The sequence below is a fragment of the Callithrix jacchus genome, chromosome 10 (assembly GCF_049354715.1).
Source record: "Callithrix jacchus isolate 240 chromosome 10, calJac240_pri, whole genome shotgun sequence".
Lineage (NCBI taxonomy): Eukaryota > Metazoa > Chordata > Mammalia > Primates > Cebidae > Callithrix > Callithrix jacchus.
The window spans coordinates 73,885,495-73,904,727 of NC_133511.1; the positions used below are offsets into that span (position 1 = coordinate 73,885,495).

Below are 19,233 nucleotides of genomic sequence, written 5' to 3' on the forward strand. Positions count from 1 at the left end.
GCGATCCGCTGGTGGCGGCTGCTGCACCTGCAAGGGGACAGGAGCTGGGGTGGGGAGGCTGGTGCAGGCCCGCGGTGTGTCCTGGGACTGCATAGGGGCCACAGGGTCCAGCCTCGTGGGGCGGGGGTTGGTTCCAGTCTGGCCTCTGCTCGGACTCTGGGTCCTGGTGCCAGGTTACTCCCCCTCCCTTCTTGGGACACCTGGCCTTTCTCGGGGTGTCATCTGTCTGGCGGCGTGTCCTTGGGCCACTTTGGTCCCATCCCCCCACCTAGCTCTGGGGGTTTCCTGCTTGGGAAGGGGCTGGAGGGACAGCAGCTGGACAGAGAGAGACCCCCTGGGCTAAGGAAGGGGAGCAGCCGCGACGGTGCAGAGCCTCCCATAGCAGGTGAGTGTCCCGCCCCTGCGTGCCTGGAGAAAAGCCACGAGCACACAAGTGAGATTGGGGGTCCAGAATGGCCAAGCTTCTCTCCACCCTGGCCTTTCCTACTCCAGTCCTGACCCTTATAGCCTTGTGACACCACAAGTGCCGCCCTCACCCCCAACCATCAGCAAGGATTGCCCCACAAGGCAGCAGTGAAATAGGCTGGTAGTCCGGTGAGCGCCTGGTACTTGTTGGCAGTGGTTGGGATGAGGTTATTACTGCACTGTGGCCTCCGTGGTCAGCATGGACAGACCCTCTCGTGGGCAGTAAGTGTGGATTGGATCGGTGAACCACGGCGAGTGGACCAACAGCCTGTTTTAAAAAACTGCTGATTGGAAAACAGACACATCTGTTGGTTTAAATGTTGTCTATGGCTGCTTTCATGCTACAACCTCAGAGCTGGCCCTTCAAGGAAAAGTTGTTGCTTAAGATAGTGCCCAGGGCGTACTTCCCTTTAACCTACACGTGTCCGTTCCCTTCCTCTCCCCCTACGACTGGGCACCTTTCCACCGTTCGCCTGACATCTGGTCACTACTCCTCTCTCTGGCAAGAGAGGAAGTGACGGGGGCAACAAGAGGGCTGAAGGAGGACCTTTGACTGACTCCAGTTGTCAGTGAGCCCCTCCCTAGGCCACAGGAGCAAGGCGAGTTCACTGCTGACGAGCACAGCTGCTCTGGGCCCCCAAATCTGTTTTGTCACCTGAGAGGCTGAGCAGGCCGGTTCTGAGCATGGGCTTCCTGTCACTTCCTCTGTGGGCTGGTGACAGAGCTGAGGTCCCAGTAGAGTAGTGGGGAGACACTGCCAAGTGAACTGATAATTAGAGGGTGCCAGTGTGCTCTGGAAGGGGACCTGGGAGACAGGGGGCTCCAGAGGCACTGCCCTTCCCTGCCTGCTTCTCTGCCGCTTCCACACCCTGGGGCCCATCGTGCCACATTTCCTCCAAGCCCCAAGCCTTTGTAAACAAAACAAAAGCCATTTCCTTGGTTCCCTTTTGCACACCTGAGTTCAGGGGTCCATTTCAGGGCCTGGACTGGAGCAGAGGAAAAACTCCAGTGCCTGAAGATAGAGCTGCATTCCTGCTGTGCCGCCACAAGATGGCACTCTCGAGGTGTCTGCTCCCGTTTGAGCACTTCAGGACCTTCTGATACTTGCTGGCCTTTCACAGGTCCAGTTTCAGCCTAAAGGCGGTGGTCACACAAACCCTGAATCCCACCAGGCCTGATTAGCTCTGCCTGCCCCTGAGGCAGCTCACGGACTTCAGACTCTGTAGTTCAGGGGCCCTCAGAAACTGCCTGCAGTGTAATTACCCACCTGCTTATACTCCTCCCGGACAGGCATTCCTGAGAGCAGGGAACGTCTTATTTTCCTCGGGGCCACCTGCCCCAGCCCAGGGCCGGGCACAGCAGAAATGGCAGAGGTGTTTGGTGGGGCATGACGTGTAAACACTAGCGAGTGCTGCTGTCACCGTTCATCCTGCCATAGTTTGTCTGGTGAATGCTTTTTTAGCATCAAGCTGCTTAAGGAGAAGCCAGGGATAAAGACCCAAGCTCAGAATGTATCCTGGGGAGAGGGTTCCGTTCAGAGAGAGGAGCAGCCTTGCAGCCGTTCCCCCTCTGGCCTGGCTCTGGCTGGTGCCAGTACTCTAGGAGTTCTCTAGACAGGATGAGAGGCACCGCAGGGATACAGGAGGGCTGGAGAATGGCATTTGTTTCTAGGTAGAGTTTGGGGCATACCTAGCCCTTGTCTGGAAGCAATCAAGGACCAGAGGCAAGGGCTGGGATGAGCTCTGGGGCCTACTGTGGCCTCAACCCTCTCACCTGGCCCAAGCTTAGGCCACTCCAAGAGGCTCCCAGTCTAACAGCAATGTGTGGCTATTGGAGGGCTGCACCTGTGTTTGGGGGACAGCCACCCCTCCCCCAAGCACCTGCTTCTGACAGCGTGGGAGGATGTCAACAAGGGACTTCCATGAAGCCCAAGGGGGAAGGACAGTGGGAGTGAGATCTGAGATCTGGACTCTGCTTGAAGACTGACGATGATGGGTGGTGGTCCCTCACCCACTGCGAGTTCTAGGAAGAGGGTAGGCATTCCTGTTGACTGCGGCCCATTGTGTTGGCAGAGTCCAGGCCAGTTTGCACTCTCGGTGTGACCCCAGGAGGGAGTCCTTTGCTGGATCATCTCCCTGATGGGCTGGTGCTGACAGGCAGATGCCATTTCCCTGCCTAAAACATGCTCCAGAGTAAGACTGGCATGGCTCACCAGGGTAATTATTGGTTTGGGTTCAATTTCCATTCAAAACAGTAATCCCAGCCTGAGTTGGGTGTCAGATCTGAAGGTTGATTATTAGTAACATTTATCAACAGCCTCTCTCAGCTTCAGCAATTACAGCTCATCTGCCATTCCTGCTCCCAGTTGTGCAAAACTGCCAGCCTCTTCCCTGCCCACCTTCTCTGTTCCCCTCTCCTCTTTTTCTCCCATCTCCTCCCCTCAGCAGACAACCTGACTGAGGGCAGGAGGTGGGTGCCACCTTATGACTCACTGTCGCCCGTATGGAGGGGTCCATGTGCATGCTTGGCACCTGTGCTCCCTAGCAGCAATCTTCATGTTGCAGTCTTGTGAAATCTGAATCTGATTCTATCAGAATTGAGAAAAATCCCTAGAGGGGACACATGGGAACCCATGTCTCCCAGCTCCTTGTCACGTGATGCATTTTCAGTGGCACTGTGCTCCTTCCTGCTCCCGACTCAGTCTGTCCTCCCTCCAGGGCTGAGACTAGGGTGAAGCTACAGAGGCACTGACCTCAAGTACAACATTCAAGGGACCTTGAACAAGTTCAGTAATCAAGATAAATGATATTTCAATGCAGTATTTTTAAAAAATCAAAATGAATGCAAAACACGCACAATAAAATCAAAATTTTAATAATGACAGGATCCAACCCTGGACTTGCAGGACTCGGCCTCACTTGCCTTATCCTAACTCCAGTCTTGTTTATCATGGACAGTTTTGCTTTGATTTGATGTAAGTATTAAATCTCTTGGCTGCTGAATTTTTTGGCAAATCTGTAAATTCTGTGCTCTAGGCAAGGGCTTCATTGAGCTCACCCTGGCGCTGGCCCCACTGCTCTCGCTTCCCCGCTGGGCCCTACCTCCTGCTCCCTTCAGCTCTCACTGTCTACTGCCTCAGGCAGGGTGGCTCAGCTTCTCTCTTAGCAGGTGTCCAGGGCAGCAGGGGACCCAAAGGGCCCCTCCATGGGCTGTCCTTCCAGGGTGCTTTGCTTCCTCCCTTCCATCCCACTAGACCCTCCTTCAGCCGTCAGACACCTCAGAGAGGGCCTGCAGGTTGCCAGGGTAACTGCTGTGGTATTGGAGGACAGAATATGCTGGTCTTGCTCTGCTCCTAGAATCACGTCCAGTCAGAGCTGGATGAGTGCAGGCACGCCTGACAGCGTCCCTGACATGCTGATCTAAAACGTCGCTGGACATGCATGGAGGTGGAGGACATTCCATGTACCTGCGTTTCTCCAGGGAGAGAGGACAGCATGAGGCTGGAGGAAAACTGTAGTGATCTGTTTGTGACAGGGAGGTGAGACACTGAAGTAGACATGCATGCTTGCTATCCAGCCTTCCGCAGAGGGTAGGTCTCATTAGCTGAAGGGCTTCTGTTCTGCTGAGCAGGGTCACCAGTAGGGGGCACACCTGTCACCAGAGAACACTGTCTCCTCGTCCTCCCCTGTCTGTGCTCCCCTGACTGTGCTCCACTAGTCTAAAAGGTAAACAGACATTTCAGAAAGGGCAATGTCAAAGGGGTGCCTAAGATGCCATATTACAGCTGGGACTTGAGACACTGTTATGTTGAGGTCCAGGCCTAGGCCAGCTGGCCACTCAGCATCCAGATGCCTGTCACATGGGAGGCCTGAGAGTCTCAGGGAACATGTGTCAGAAGCACATCTGCCCTACCTGTTCTACTCTGTGATCTCCCTTCTGAGCCCCAGTGCAGCACAGAGCCAGCTGGTCACTCAGCCTGGCAGGAGTAAGTCATTCCACTTTCTCACAGATAGGAACACGTGATTCCTTTTCCTCCTAGGTACTCCGCCACTTCCTGGGCAAGTGAATTCCCCTCTCTGAGTCCTAGGTTTCCCTTTTGTGAAATATTAACAATAGCATCCTTCTTAGAAGGGTATGCTCACCATTAAGTGCACTAATGTGGCTGGGCACGGTGGCTCACGCCTGTAATCCCAGCACTTTGTGAGACCGAGGCAGGCGTATCACGAGGTCAGGAGATCAAGACCATCCTGGCCAACAGGGTGAAACCCTGTCTCCACTAAAATACAAAAAAGATTAGCTGGGTGTGGTGGTGTGTGCCTGTAGTCACAGCTGCTTGGGAGGCTAAGGCAGGGGAATCACTTGAACCGAGGAGGTGAGTTTGCAGTGAGCTGAGATCACGCAACTGTACTTCCAGCCTGGTGACAGAGCAAGACTCTGTCTCAAAAAAAATAAACAAATGCACTAATGCAAAGCACTGTGACAAACTGAAGAGTCATGTTCTGTGGGGCCCTGAAGGACATAACTAGGACCGAAGGGATGTGTATTTCAGTGAAGCAGCAATGGCCAGCTGCAGAGATGGAGGGACCGCTCTGGGAAGAGCAAGCACCCTGATGCTCAGTGTGTATGAAGAGGTTTCATAGTCACCATCCAGCAGCTTAGCTTCAAAAGGGCTGCCTGCCCCAGGGAGCCATGACCCTTGAGAGATGTGGTTTATCCATCCCTGAGGTTCTGTTTGACCATCTTTCCCCAGTTGTCCTCCAGGGTGTCGTGGCACAAGCCTCAGCGTGGGCCCCATGGTCCAATCTTAAGGTAAGAATGGACCTGCCTGGAGGAAGCTGGCTTCATCTACAGCTGATAAGTTCACCTTTTTTCCTGGTCCACTTTCCTTGGTTTAACCCTGTGACCAACCTGAGAGCTTTGGCAGGAAGGAGACCTGCAGAGAGGATGCTGTGCTTGAGGAAGTGCCGGCCTGAGTCTCAGAGGGGAAGTAGTGGGGCTGGAGGGAAGGAGGGAGAGACAGAATGCAATGTCATCAAGAGTTAAAGCCGGGGTCTGGTAGTAGATAAGGCTGGACACTTGGCAGGATCCTCGGGCAGACTAAAGCAGCTTAGATTCTGTCCTGAGGCAGTAGGGGGATTTCAAAGGGTTTGAGTGGGCTGGGAGGACATGGTCTTAGGAAGCTCTCTCTGGTGCCAGTTGCAGGATGGATTTGAGAGGAGAAAGTTAGATGTAGACACCCATGTTGATACCAAGATCTGGGTAACAGACAGGGAGGTCTCAGCCCAGAAGTGGCCTAGGGAAGGTGAAGTGTATAGAACTGAGAGATGCTAAGAGGATGGCATCAGAAGTGCTTCATGATTGTCCGGATTGGCGGAGGAAGGTGGACAGGGAAAAGCAGAAAGCTACAGTGGTGCCTCAAGGGGCTGTGTGATGTCACTCACAGAGACAAAATGTATAGAGTGAATGGTCAGACTCACGGGAAGTCTAATCTGCATACCCCAATGTGTGGTGCTGTGGGACACCCGGGATGTCCAGAGAGCAGGTAGGTAGAGTTTATAAGAGGACTGGGCCCACGATGCAGGCTTGGATATTCTCAAGGTAAGAGTTGTGGGAGGCAAAGCCTTGTGAGTGGATGGGATCAACCAGGTGAACTTTAGGTGAAGCAAGGGGACAAGAGGCTGAGGACACAGACAAGCAAATCCTAGAGCTTCCATCAGTCCCTAGAATGCACGATGTGTGCACCTCCCAGCATACAGCTTGAGCCCTAGCACAGGGCTGGCCACAGAGAGAGCAGCAGTGAATGTGTCCTCTGTGGTTCCTCCAGATGGGGCCTTTGTCCTCAGTGCACTTGGCTCTGCCTGGGTTGCTATAGTAACCCACAGATGCAGGGAGACTTGGCCTCTGCGTTTCCATGGAAACCAGCAATTGAGTGTCCCTGTGTGGCATGGCCATTGAGACCTTGAGGATTCAGTCTGGTCCTGAAGGGTTTGGGAGGGGGACTGCAACCAGCAGAAGAGTCCATGTCCTGATGAATCAGTGATGGTGGTTGTTAGTCTGACTGTTGCCACGGTGATGAAGGAGACACCCAAGTGGGCTTGTGCTGGTTTCAGTCCTGAGGCGAGTACAGGGAATTTCAACAGGCTCCAGGTCTTACTGTGCAGCCTGAAGTGGGACCATCCCCCAAACCCACTCCGTCCTCTCACCACGATGGGGGCCCGGATACCTTTGCCCGCTCTCTGGGTTTCTTTCTTTGCTGAGACAGGGATTTTGTTCCCAGGAGGCACTCCCTGGCCCATGGGATCTCAGCATTCAAAGCAGCACAGGAAACCTGGGCCCCTGAAACAGGGCCACCGAAGAGATCGGTAAGCTTTCAACATCCCGCCTTTAGCCCATGGGCCCCACCCCTGCCTCAGCTCCACCCTCCCAACCTCACTGACCTCACCCCTTTTCCATTCCAAGTCCTCCCCTTCCCATTGGTGCTGCTTCCCCATCCCCACGTGGGGCCACACAGGTCACCCCTCCAAACCCCTCATGCTCCAGACAGGTGATCAGGGAGGCTTCATTGCTCAGGAGCTGCCCAGGACCTCAGGGGGTTTCTCTGCCACGGGTGTAAGGGCCTCCTCCCTGGCCTGCAGGGCTCTGGCAGCTCCACACTCCTGCCCTCTGCCTCTCCTGGTGGGCTCCTCCTTCCAGCTTCTGCCTGTCCCCCCACCCCACAGTGCTTCATTCCCATGGAGCCCATGGCTCAGGGCGCTACTGCCCTCGTCTGGACTGCCTGCCTGCCTGCCTGCCTGCCTGCCTCCACCCTGATCCATCACATAACTCACCTAGGCAGCTGAGACCAGGGCCCTGAAGGAGGCCTGAGTGACCAGGTCAGGCAGTGGGCAGGGATGATGAGGTGAGGCTGCAAGGGTGTGGAGAGTCACCCCTTCTTTTCCTCTTCAGGAGAACAACCAGGAGGAAGTACTGGAAGGAAGGAAGGGAGATCGCTCGGTGAGCTGGAGGGGAGGAGGGCGCCAGCCCTGAGAAAGGGCCAACCACAGGGGACTGCGAGGGGGGTGGGAGGAGGATGTGGGTGGCTCGGGGCCACAGACCCCATATGCACCTGGGATGCGTGTGTGGAATGGGATTTCGGGGAGGGTGTGACCACTGGGCCAAGCCTGCTCTTCCTGTGTGTGACTGCTGTGGACTTGGTTTGTCCTCCTGGATTCTCCTGTGGTCTTTTTGCCCTGACTCTAGCTGGGCTTTGCTGATGAGCAGCCCCAGAGGCCTTTGCTCTGTTCACCAGCCTGTCCTGGGACTCTCAGCCAGGCCTTCTCACAAAAGAGGTGTCCTCTACATGTGGTCACACCACAGCCTAGGACCACACAGGGAATCATGGTGGCAGAGCCTCCAGCCCCCCTGCCTTCCCATTGCCCAGACACTCAGAGGTGGAGATGCCCAGCCCCAGGCTGCCTTCTACCATCACGAGGTGGGTCTTGCCTAAGGCTCCCAACCAGGACCTCATTTATCATTATTGCATGTCAGGGTCCCAAGCATATGTTTCTTGGCCCACGGGATGGTCAGAAACAACTGCCCCTTGAAGGAGGGGGTGCTGCCTGTATACAGATGAGGCAAGATGACAGGATCCTGTTCCCAGTTGCAGAATAGCTGCTGAGTGTCCCCAACACCTGGGAAGTCTGCCTGTCCTTCCATAGGACCAGGCCAGAGAAACTGGGGGCACCTGGGGCTCTGCTTTGCCTCCTCATGGATGTCAGTCCCAGGTTTCTGATGGGGTTTATGACGATGGTGCCCTAAAAGGGAAGCCCTGTGGAGAGCCAGGGGTCTCGGGTGTGGCCTTCATGGCAGGGCCCTGTTGCTCTCCTTTCCTACACACGGCCTCAAGCCAGGTTGACTTTTTAGCCTAAAGAGAATCTCATGAAGAGAGAGATGGTGGTGTGCGGGAGGGTGTATCACTTGAGCCTACTTCACAGGCTCTTGGGAAGGAGCAGGAGGAGGAGGAGGGGTACGAGTAGTGAACCCCAAAGGGATGACTCTGCTGTGATGACTCTTAGTGAGGCTTGAAACTTCAGCTCCTTTGGCGTGTGCAGCTGGTGTGTTCTGAGTGATGTAAGTTGATGACAGCCTCTTTCCTGAACCCACTGTCAAGGCTGCAAGAAGTTTTTGAGATCCCACAGCCAACGCTCGTGTAACAGGCAAAATGGGCCTCAGGTTCTGAACCAAGGTCACACGGCAAGTTGGTGGTAGACTCAGAACTAGAATGCAGGCCCCCTGCCCAGGGCTCTTTCTCCGCACTGCTGGTGTGGGAGCCAGTGTCACTGCGTGGGGTCAGGATGCTTCTCAGGAGTGAGTAGTCCTTTGGCTATGACCTTGCCTTATGTGAATGGAGGCTCTGAGCATAGTGTGGACTGTGTATCTATAGCTGACGGCTGCCTGGCAGGGACTCTTGGCCACACTGGGTTTCTGGGCTAGCGTATTTCTGGGATTTGGTACCTCTCTACTTCATGTTGAAAGGCTCTGCCAGTATCCCTTAATATCAGGTAAAACTGCACAATTCAAGATGGTGCTAACAAGCATGATATTTCCCCCATGGTGATGCAGGGCTGTAAGCGGGGAGATGAGGAGCCAGGCATCTTTGGGGTTGAGGGCTGACTTATAGGAGCCTATCTCTGTAGGTTTGGAATAGTCATAATTAGTGGGAAAGTTAATGGCCTAGCCACTTAGGGCTGTAACAAAGCAAGAGAACCTTGGCTTATTGTCTTCAACTTGAAGAATGTCATCTCCCTTTCACCCACCCATTACTTGGCATCTTGGAATTGTTCCACGTGTGAAATCTTCATGTTCGTGTACCTCCTATGAATTCTGTCTCCCGAACCTCCACTATGTCTGTTCACAGAGACCTCAGGCCCCTGAGCCCTAGTTTTTCTCCTCACTCTGAATCAACTCTTGTTCCTGTCCTATCTGAGCTCTATTGCCTGTCACTTCAGCTGCCCGCCGTTCACCATCTGGCCGCTTGGTCTCTTACCTCGACCTTAGAACATGGTACCTGCCTGCTTTCTTTAGTCCTGGTTTAAGGCGGTGGGGGGAATTCCTTTGTGAACTGACATTAGTCCAAATTCAGGGTTGACAGCCTCCAGCAATGCCCAGCGGTCCTGTGACCTGGGCCTGCTCCAGTTCCTCCACAACTATTTCAAAGCTCTCACATTACCCTCTGCAGAAAGTCATCAGAAAGGTTAAAAACCCCTAGTTATTGGGACATAATTCATACACCATACAGTTTGCCTGTTTTTAGTGAACAGTTCAAAGGTTTTAAGTTGCATGATCATCACTGCCATCTATTTTAGAACGTTTTCATTACTCTCTGCAAGGAAAACCCATGCCCATTTGCAGGCTCCCCTTTTTCCTACAACCCCAGGCTTAGGCAACCACTAATCTATTTTCTGTCTCCATAGATTCACCTATTCTGGACATTTCATGTAAATGTAATCATGAAATATTGGTCTTTTGTAGCTGACTTCTTTCCTTAGTGTAATATTTTCTAGTTTGTCTATGTCATAGCATTTATCAATACTTCATTTCTTTTTATTGCTGAATAACATTCAATTGTACGGGCTAACCACATTTTCTTTATCCATTCATCAACTGATGAACATTTAGGTGTTTGCACATTTTAGCTATTATAAATAATGTTGATATAAACTCTTGTGTCCAAATTTTTATATGAGCATATATTTTCACTCCTTGGTTATATGCCCAGGATCTATGTTCAACCTTTTGAGGAACTGTCAGACTGTTTTCCTAAGTGGTTGCTGCTTTTTACATTCCCACTAGCAGTGTATGAGGGTCTTAGTTTTTTTCACATTCTTGCCAATACATGTTATTATCTGTAAATTTAAGTGTAGTCATCCTAGTAAGTGTGAAGTAGTATCTCATTGTGGTTTTGGCTTATATTTCCCTGGTGACTAATGATGACTAACACTGTGCTTATGGACCATTTGTATATCTTCCTTGGAAAAATGTCTGTTTAGATCTCTTCCATTTTTTAAATTGGGTTGCCTTTTTATTATTGAGTTGTAAGCATTCTTTATATATTCTAGATATAAACAAGATGGTTATCAGATACTTGCTTTGCAGATATTTTGTTCTATTCTGTGGTTGTCTTTACTTTCTTTATGTAACACAAAATATTTCACATTTTTATGAAGTCTGATTTATCTAGTTTCCTTCTGTTGCTTGTGTGTTTGGTGTCATATGTAAGAAACCATAAGATTTCTTAGAAAGGTTTTTCCTATGTTTTTTTCTAACAGCTTCATAGTTTTGGCTCTTCCATTTAGGTCTTTGATTCATTTTTAGTTAATTTTGTTATTGGTGTGAGGTAGGGGTCCCAGCTCATTCAATTGAATATGGATATTAAGTTGTCCCAGCACCATTTGGTGAAAAAAACCATTTAACCTCCATTGAATGGTCTTGGTATCCTGTTGAAAATCAGTTGACCGTAAATGTAAATTTATTTCTTTTTTTTGAGTGGACTCTCAATTCCACTGCATTGACCTATATGTCTATCTTTATGCCACTACCACATTGCCTTGACCAGAGCTTTGTGGTAAGTTTTGAGATCAGGATGAGTTCTCCACCTTTGTTCTTTCTCAAGGTTGTTTGGCTATTCTGTATCCCTTAGTTTTTTCTTACAAATTTTAGGATCAGCTTGTTAATTTGCACAAACAAAGCAGCCGGTATTCTAATGGAGATTGGATTGAAGCTGTAGATCAGTTTGAATACTATTGCCATCTTAATAATATATAGTCTTGTGATCCGTGAACACAGGATGTCTTATTTATTATTTAGGTCTTCTTTACTTTCTTTCAAAGAAGTTTGTAGTTTTTAGTGTATAAAATTGTATGTCTTTTAAAAAGTTTTTTTCCTCAATGTTTTATTCTTCTTGATTCTCTTGTAAATTGAATTGTTTTCTTAATGCAAGTGTATAGAACTATAACTGATTTTGTGTGATGATCTTGTATCCCAGAAACTTGCTGAACTTGTTTATTAGTTACAATTTTTTAGGGGATGACTTAGATTTTCATTACACAAGATTATGTCTTGCATGAGTAGAGATAGTTTTACTTGTTCTTTTATAATCTGGATGCCTTTTGTTTCATTTTATTGCCTCATGATCTTGGCTAAAGCCTCCAATACAAGGTTGAATACATTTGTCTAGAATGGGCATCTGTCCCCTTTTGCTGGCTGCTCTGAAGATTTTTGTTTTATCATTGGCTTTCAACAATTGATTATACAATGTCTAGGTATGGTTTTCTTCACGTTTCTTCCACTGAATGTCTTTTGAGTTTCTTGGATATGTGGTGTTCATTACATTTGAAAAAACATTGGGCATTATTTCTTCTAACATTTTTTCTGCCTTTTCCCCTGAAGCTCCAAGTATGTGTTTGTTAGCTTACTTAATATTTTTCCAGAGTTCACTGATACTCTAGTTTGCATTTTTCAGCATTTTTTCTCTCTGTGTTTTATTCTGAAGTATTTCTACCTATGTATTTGAATTCACAGATCTTTTTTTACAGTGCCTAATTCCATAAAGCATATTTTTTATTTTAGACACTGTGTTTCTAATCTCTAAAGCTTGACTTGCATCTTAATTACATCTTTCATTTCTCTTCTCATCATAGTCGTATTTTCCTCTACCTTCTTTACATGGAGTAAGTTTATAATAGCTCTTTTAACATTTTCGTCTGCTGATTCTGTCATCTGTGTCATTGCTAGGTATCTTCCTACTTGTACTGTTTTTACCCACACTACTTCTAACACTAAATGTTTTCTTTCCACACCAACAACCAGTTTGGCAACTCTCTGGATGCCAGCCGAGAGTCCTGCAATTTAGCTTAATTCTGGTACTGTTATAACCGGAGTTAACGCAGACCCCACAGGTTAAGGGCTCTGTCTCGCAAGACTTCCCCATTTCATATGTCCCAGGTTACCACCTGTCCTTCTGGCCAACTGGCTATAAATTGGGGGTTCCTAGGACCCCTTCTCAGGTATGAACATTTGCTAGAATGGATCACAGAACTCAGGAAGGCACGTTATTTACTATTTACTGGTTTACTATAAAGGATACAACTCAGGAACAGCCAAATGGAAGAGACACCTAGGGCAAGGTTTGCAATGGCGTGGAGTTTCCCTTCCATGACTTCTCCAGGTGTGCCACCTCTCCATGACCCTGATAGGTTTACCTGCCGGGAACTCTCCAAACCCTGTCATTTAGGGTTTTATGGAGGTCCTGTTACACAGGTACAATTGATGAAATCATTGACCATTGGTAAGTGAACTCAATCTCTAGCCCTTTTCCTTTCCCCGGTGGCTTAGGGGTGGGCTGCAAGTTCTAATCCTCTAATCACATGGTTGGTTCCTCTGGCAGCCAGCCCCCATCATTAAGCTATCTAGGAGCCCACTAAGAGTCACCTCATTAGAACAAACTCAGATATGGTTGAAAGTGGCTTACGAGAATAAAAATGATGCTCCCATCATCATGCAAGAATTTCCGAGGGTTTTAGAAGCTCTGTGCCAAGAACTGAGGACAAAGGCCAAATATCTGTTTCTTATTGTGTGCACTAGTGATTGATTTTTCTTCTAGTTATGCATCCTCTTCTCTTCCTTTTTTGAATGCCTGAGTGATTTTTGATTAGATGATAGATGTTTTGGATTTTACAATGTGGGGCTTTGTTTTATCCTTTAAATAGTTAATGTTGGGCTTTGTTCTGACAAACAATTAAGTTGCAGGGTGAGTATCCCAAATATTCAAAACCCGAAATGCTCCAAAATCTGAAACTTTTTGAGAGCCAATATGATGCTCAAAGGAAGGGCTCACTGGAGCATTTCAGATTAGGGATGCTGAACCAGTAGGTATAATACAAAGTCCAGAATTTGAAAAAAATTTAAAATCTGAAACACTTCTGGTCCTAGGCATTTTGGATAAAGGATATTCAACCTAAACCTGGAATCAGTTGGATCCTTCTGGGGTTTTCTTTTAGGCTTTGTTAGGGAGCTCCAGAGCAGCCCTTAGCCGAGGGCTAAGTTGGCCTCACTACTAAAGAGTGCTCCTCTGAGGACCCTCCCTGATTTGAAGTTCTGTGTATTAGGAAGTCTTTCTACTCGGACTTATTGGAATTCAGTGTTCCCAGCCTTCTGTGAGTTTCTGAGATTGCTCTGCTTACTTCTCTCTAGTGGTTCATTCCCCAGCCTTGGGTCGTTTTCTCACGTCTTGTATGGATCAATACTCAGCCAGAGATGAGGGAAGCCCTCTGCAGGCCCCCGAAGCACATTTGTGCATTCTCTCTCTCCCCTCCCTCCATCCCTCCTTCTCTTTCCCAATCTCTTGCTCTCTCACTCTCTAGCTCTTTCTCCTGGAAACTCTTTCCAGGGAGTAATCAGGGCACTCGCAGGGCTCACCTTATTTGCTTTCTTTCCTCAGGATCATTGCCTTGCACTGCCCCTTGTCCAGTGTCTGAACTGTTGTTTCATCTATTCCACCTGGTTTTTAATTGTTATGGAAGAAACATAAATCTAGGCCCTGTTACTCCGTCGTGACTGAAGGCAGAAGTCTCTCCTTAGTTTTAGGCTCACCATTTTAAGTGCTTACCATACATTCCCAACTGGATATCACACAGACCCCTCAAACTCAATGCATCCGAACTAACATCTTCTCTCACCAACCTGTCCCTCGCCTTCTATTTTTCCTATCTCCTGAGGGAAATCCAGTCCCAAATCCTAAAGACCACCATGACCTTTTCTTCACCATTCCCTGATATTTAAATAAAATCCTTTCCATTTCATATACTTTGTTAGTCCCAAATCTGCACATCTCTTTCTTTCTCTCTGGCCACCAGATCACCTAGCTCCTCAGATGTTCAGTCTAAGTGGGTATATAGCAGCCTGCAAACTGCTTCTTTGCCTCCAGCCTATCTTCCTGCAAGCCATGGGCCACACTGTAGCCAGTCATTTTTCCAAAGAACAGCTGGGATCATACCATCCCCGACTTAATGTTTTTCAATGGATTCTCTAAAGCAGGGGTATTCAATTTTTTTTTTACTTCCCTGGACCACATCTGAAGATGCAGAATTGTCGTGGGCCACACATAAAATATACTAGCACTAACGACAGCGGATTCACTTATTTACAAATTGCAAAAATTTTCATAATATTTTAAGAAAGTTTACAAATTTGTGTTGGGCCACACTCAAAGCCATCCTGGGCCTCATGTAGCCTACAGGCCACACGGTGGACAAACTTGCTCTAAAGTTTTAGCACAGAGCCCCTCATTCTAGGTGGAGACAAAAGGCTCTTCACTATATGGTTCCTGTTACATTCTCCAGCATCGTCTCCTCTCCTGCCTCTCCCCACTGTCAGCTGCACCAACTCAATGCATCCAAACTAACATCTTCTCTCACCAACCTGTCCCTCCCAAACTCATAGACTCTTTTCCATTTCTGGGCTTCACCTGTGGCTCCTTCCACGTGCTCTTCCCTGTCTTCACCTGGTAAACTTCTCATCAGCCTTCAAGACTTGGTATCACCTCCTCCAGGAAGCCTACTCAGATGTCCTCAATCACATGCAGTGCTAAACTCTATCACAAATCTTAGTAAATTTACATCAATCATGATTCTATCTGAATCTACTACTGGGCTGTGATTTCCCTGAGGTAAGAACACATTTTGCTTGTCTCAGTACCCTCAGCAGAGAGCCATGCACAAAGTAGGTCCTCATTGTAAGAGCTCTGGATGATGGAATGGAGGTGTGGAGCCATGGCGGGCGGAAATGCGATCCAAGGCCAACTGCCCTCAAGTGGCCTGGAGTCCCAATAGCAGAGGGGCTGCGTGCAGCAGGGCCTACCTCCTAGGTTCCAGGCAGTGTTGGGCTTGAGGGTTTGTGCTACATGCCTGCACTATTGCACAGGGGCTAGACTTAAGGACCTCGCTGTTGCTGCATTTATACCTCTTATTTCAAGGGAACCCTGATGAATCATCCAAACCTTCATGGAGCCTGAGCCCCAGGGAGGATCCTTGGGGTGACTGGGCTTTAGATTTCTCAGCCGTGCCATCTCTTGCATGTGGGTTAGAAATTGTGCCGCAAAGAGCCTGATGCATCACAGGACATTTTTCTTGAAAAGAGATTTTAGAATAGGATGCGATGAAGGTCTTTGACGACTGTGACATGCCATCATGCAATATAACTCTGCTAGGAAGGGTCCCATTTGCTCATCCATTTCAATAATTACTTATATCCTTTACTGTCATTTGATTAAAAGCACCATGAAGGCAGGGCCATGTCTTTTTGTTTCACTGTTGTGTTCTACACATTGCTGTGTGCTGCAGTGCCTGTACACAGTGAGCACTGAATAAAATTTTCAAATGCGTAGTAATAGCCCACATTTGTTGAGGACTTTATACCACACAGGGTTCTAAGCCATTTACACATGTTAACTCGTTTAACAGTCACGGTAACCCTGTGAGGTGAGTACTATTATCATTCTCATTCTGTAGGCGGAAAAAATAGACACATAGTGGTTAAGTAAATTGCCTGAGGTCACACAGTTAACACCTGGTGAGGCAGGCTTTCGAAGACTTCATGAATGAATGAATAAGTGAGGGAATATTTTAATTTAAAGAGTAAAAGGGACTACAATAGTTGAAGGTGTATTTTAGATTTTTTTTTTTTTTTTTTTTCTTTGAGACAGAGTTTTGCTGTTGTTACCCAGACTGGGGTGCAATGGCACAATCTCGGCTCACCGCAACCTCCGCCTTCTGGGTTCAAGCAATTCTCCTGCCTCAGCCTCCCGAGTAGCTGGGACTATAGGCGCGTACCACCATGCCTGGCTAATTTTTTTGTATTTTTAGTAGAGACAGGTTTTCACCTTGTTGACCAGGATGGTCTCGATCTCTTGACCTCGTGATCCACCCGCCTCGGCCTCCCAAAGTGCTGGGATTATAGGCATGAGCCACCGCGCCCGGCCATAGATTTTTTGTTTTAAGAGATGAACTCTTGTTCTGTCACTCAGGCTGGAATGTGGTGATGCAGTCATGGCTCACTGAAGCCTAGAAGTGGGCTCAAGTGATCATCCCGCCTCTGTCTACTGAGTACCTGGGACTGTGGGAGGATGCCACCAGACCCAGCTAATTTTTTTTTGTTTTCTTTTTTGTGGACACAGGGCCTCATTATGTTGCCCAGGCCAGTCTGGAACTCCTGGTCTCAAGCAGTCCCCTCAACTTGGCCTCCTAAAGTGCTGGGATCACAGGCGTGAGCCACCATGACTGGCTGAAAGCTGTATTTTTTAAGACAATCATCAGAGCATTAGATTTTCCATAATTCAGACTATTCATACTCAATATGTAAGATTAAACATAGTATGCAATTAAGTATGATAATATATATAGCACATGTCATTTTGACATTACTGCAGGGCAGGCTCTGTATTAAGTGTTTTACATACATTATCATATTTAATATTCATAATTCTATCAAAGAGATAAGCCAATCCCTGTGCATTCCCATGGTATAGCTAAGGCTCAGAGTGGTTAACCTCAAAGACAGAGCGCTTCCTGCAGAGCAGGATTTGAATACAAGTCTATTTGACTCCATATTTGTGCTCTTACCCACTTTGTCATCCTCTCTCTTCTCTAGTCTGCCCAAAGCATAGGCTACCTTGGGCTTTCCAAATTCTTGCCCTTCTAGGAAGCTACCAAACCCTATGGCATAGTCTTCATTTCACAGCCCAACCCAAGGGGGACTCTCAGTGCCCCAGGCAGGTTTTCCCAACCCCTATCCAGCAGGGAGAGCTGAGGCTTCCACAGCTCAGACCCTGTGGTGTGTAGTTCTGGTATTTTAGAACTCAAAGGGTGGCATATTGGAGGTCATCCTAGACCAACTAAATCAGAGTCACTGGGAGTAGAGCCCAAGAATCTGAATTTTAAATAGCTCTCCAGGTGATTCTGATGTCCAGGCAGATTTGAGAACCACTGGCTGAGGCCCAGGAAAGAGACAATGGATACTCCTCGGGAAAAGAAGTAGTGGCTTCTTGCTCAGGCCACCTTCATAGCACCCTTTAGAACCATGGTACATTATGTGGTGTGTGTTTGTGTGTGTGTGTGTGTGTGTGTGTGTATCACAATAATTTTTTTAAAACCACATATTCATTGTAGTAAATTTGGAATATATAAAACAATATAAGGGAGAAAAATAATATGACCTATGGTCCCAACACCCAGAGGTAATTCCTGTTGACATTTTAATTTTCATCTTTAAATTTTTTATTGAAGTATATATAGTATACATGGAAATACACAAATTATAAGTGGACAGCTTATGATGAATTTGCACAGCTGAACACAGTCATGTTAACACTACCCAGACCAAGAAACACATTGCTTGCACCCTAGAAGCCCATGTTGAGCCCTCTTCTGATAAATTCACCCTCCCAAAGCAGTGATCCCGACTCTTAACATCACAGATTAATTTTGACTGTGTTTGATATTTATATAAGTGGGATAATTTATGATCTACTCTCTGAGTCTCGTTTATTTTGTTCAATATTAATTTGCAGGGTACATGTATGTCAGGCATGTAGTTGTACAGTATTTTATTTATTGCTGTATAGTATGCCATTGTGTGACTGTTGCAGTTTGTATATGCATTCTACTGTTGTTGGGCATTTGGGAAGTTTAAAGTATTTGGCAATTATGAATAGTGCTGCTCTGAACATTCTTGTGCATATCTTTTGGTGCATGTGTGTATGTGTTTCCATGGGGTATGTCCCTAGGAGTGGAATTGCTGAATCTATGTTCCATTCTAGTGGATGCTGCCAAAGTTTTCCAAAATGGTTGTATCAGTAACTTTCACCAGCAAGATATAAATCCAGTTGTCCCATTTCCTCACCAACACTTGGTCTCCTCTGTCTGTTCATTTTAGCTGTTCTGGAGAGTGTGTTGTGTATGGTCTTGTGGTTTCACTTTACATTTTCCTGGTGAATAATGACATTGAGCATCTTTTCACTCGTGTACTTCTTTTTAATCTTTTACTTACGCACCCATTCTTGGTAACCCTTAATTCATTTTTTTAAAAAGTGAATAAGGCCGAAAAACTTTCCATAAATAAAATGTCCTTGTTAAAGTACTATTTTATTTTTCCCTTCAATGAAGTTTATCATCTTAAAAATAAGTAGCATCAGGCTGGGAGTAGCGGCTCACACTTGTAATCCCGGCACTTTGGAAGGCCGAGGTGGGTGGATTACTAGATCTAGAGATCTAGACCTTCCTGGCTCACATGGTGAAACCCAGTCTCTACTAAAAATACCAAAAAAATTAGCTGGGCATGGTGGTGCATGCCAGTAATCCCAGCTACTTGAGAGGCTGAGGCAGGAGAATCACTTGAACCCGGGAGGCGGAGGTTGTGGTGAGCTGATATCGTACTGCTGCACTCCAGCCTGGGCAACAGAGCAAGACTCCATCTCAAAAATAATAATAATAGTAATAATAAGTAGCATCTAACTAGAAGACCTAAAGAAAATGTGTTTCTGCTGTCCTGTCTCTTAGCTCTTTCTTCCTATGCTTTCAACAACCTCTTAACTTTTACTGGTTCCACAATAAAATTGCACCCTTTTGGGGGATGTGATCTCATGAGACAGTTGCGCACATATTCTCCAGACAGAGACCAGTGGGACCATTAGGACAGAAGGAAAGCTTAAACTCAAGGTGAGACAGGAAACTTTCA

The 19,233-nt window shown here is 47.5% G+C and overlaps 1 protein-coding gene across 9 annotated transcripts in view; it reads left to right on the forward strand.

The window, feature by feature from the left end:
* Positions 1-19,233, forward strand: part of TUB (TUB bipartite transcription factor) — an 85,960-nt gene that overhangs the window by 12,661 nt on the left and 54,066 nt on the right. For 2 of the 9 annotated variants that reach the window (XM_078340439.1, XM_078340440.1), the window contains exons 2-3: positions 6,743-6,827; positions 7,411-7,458. The exons of 3 other annotated variants lie outside the window; for them this stretch is intronic. In XM_078340439.1, coding sequence (XP_078196565.1) covers positions 6,760-6,827; positions 7,411-7,458 — 116 coding nt within the window. In that variant the 5' untranslated portion in view covers positions 6,743-6,759. Of the gene's footprint in view, positions 1-3,349; positions 3,440-3,821; positions 4,004-5,215; positions 5,275-6,434; positions 6,828-7,410; positions 7,459-19,233 lie in introns of those variants that run through there. 4 more of the 9 variants (XM_078340441.1, XM_078340443.1, XM_078340442.1 and 1 more) reach the window with 4 other exon arrangements.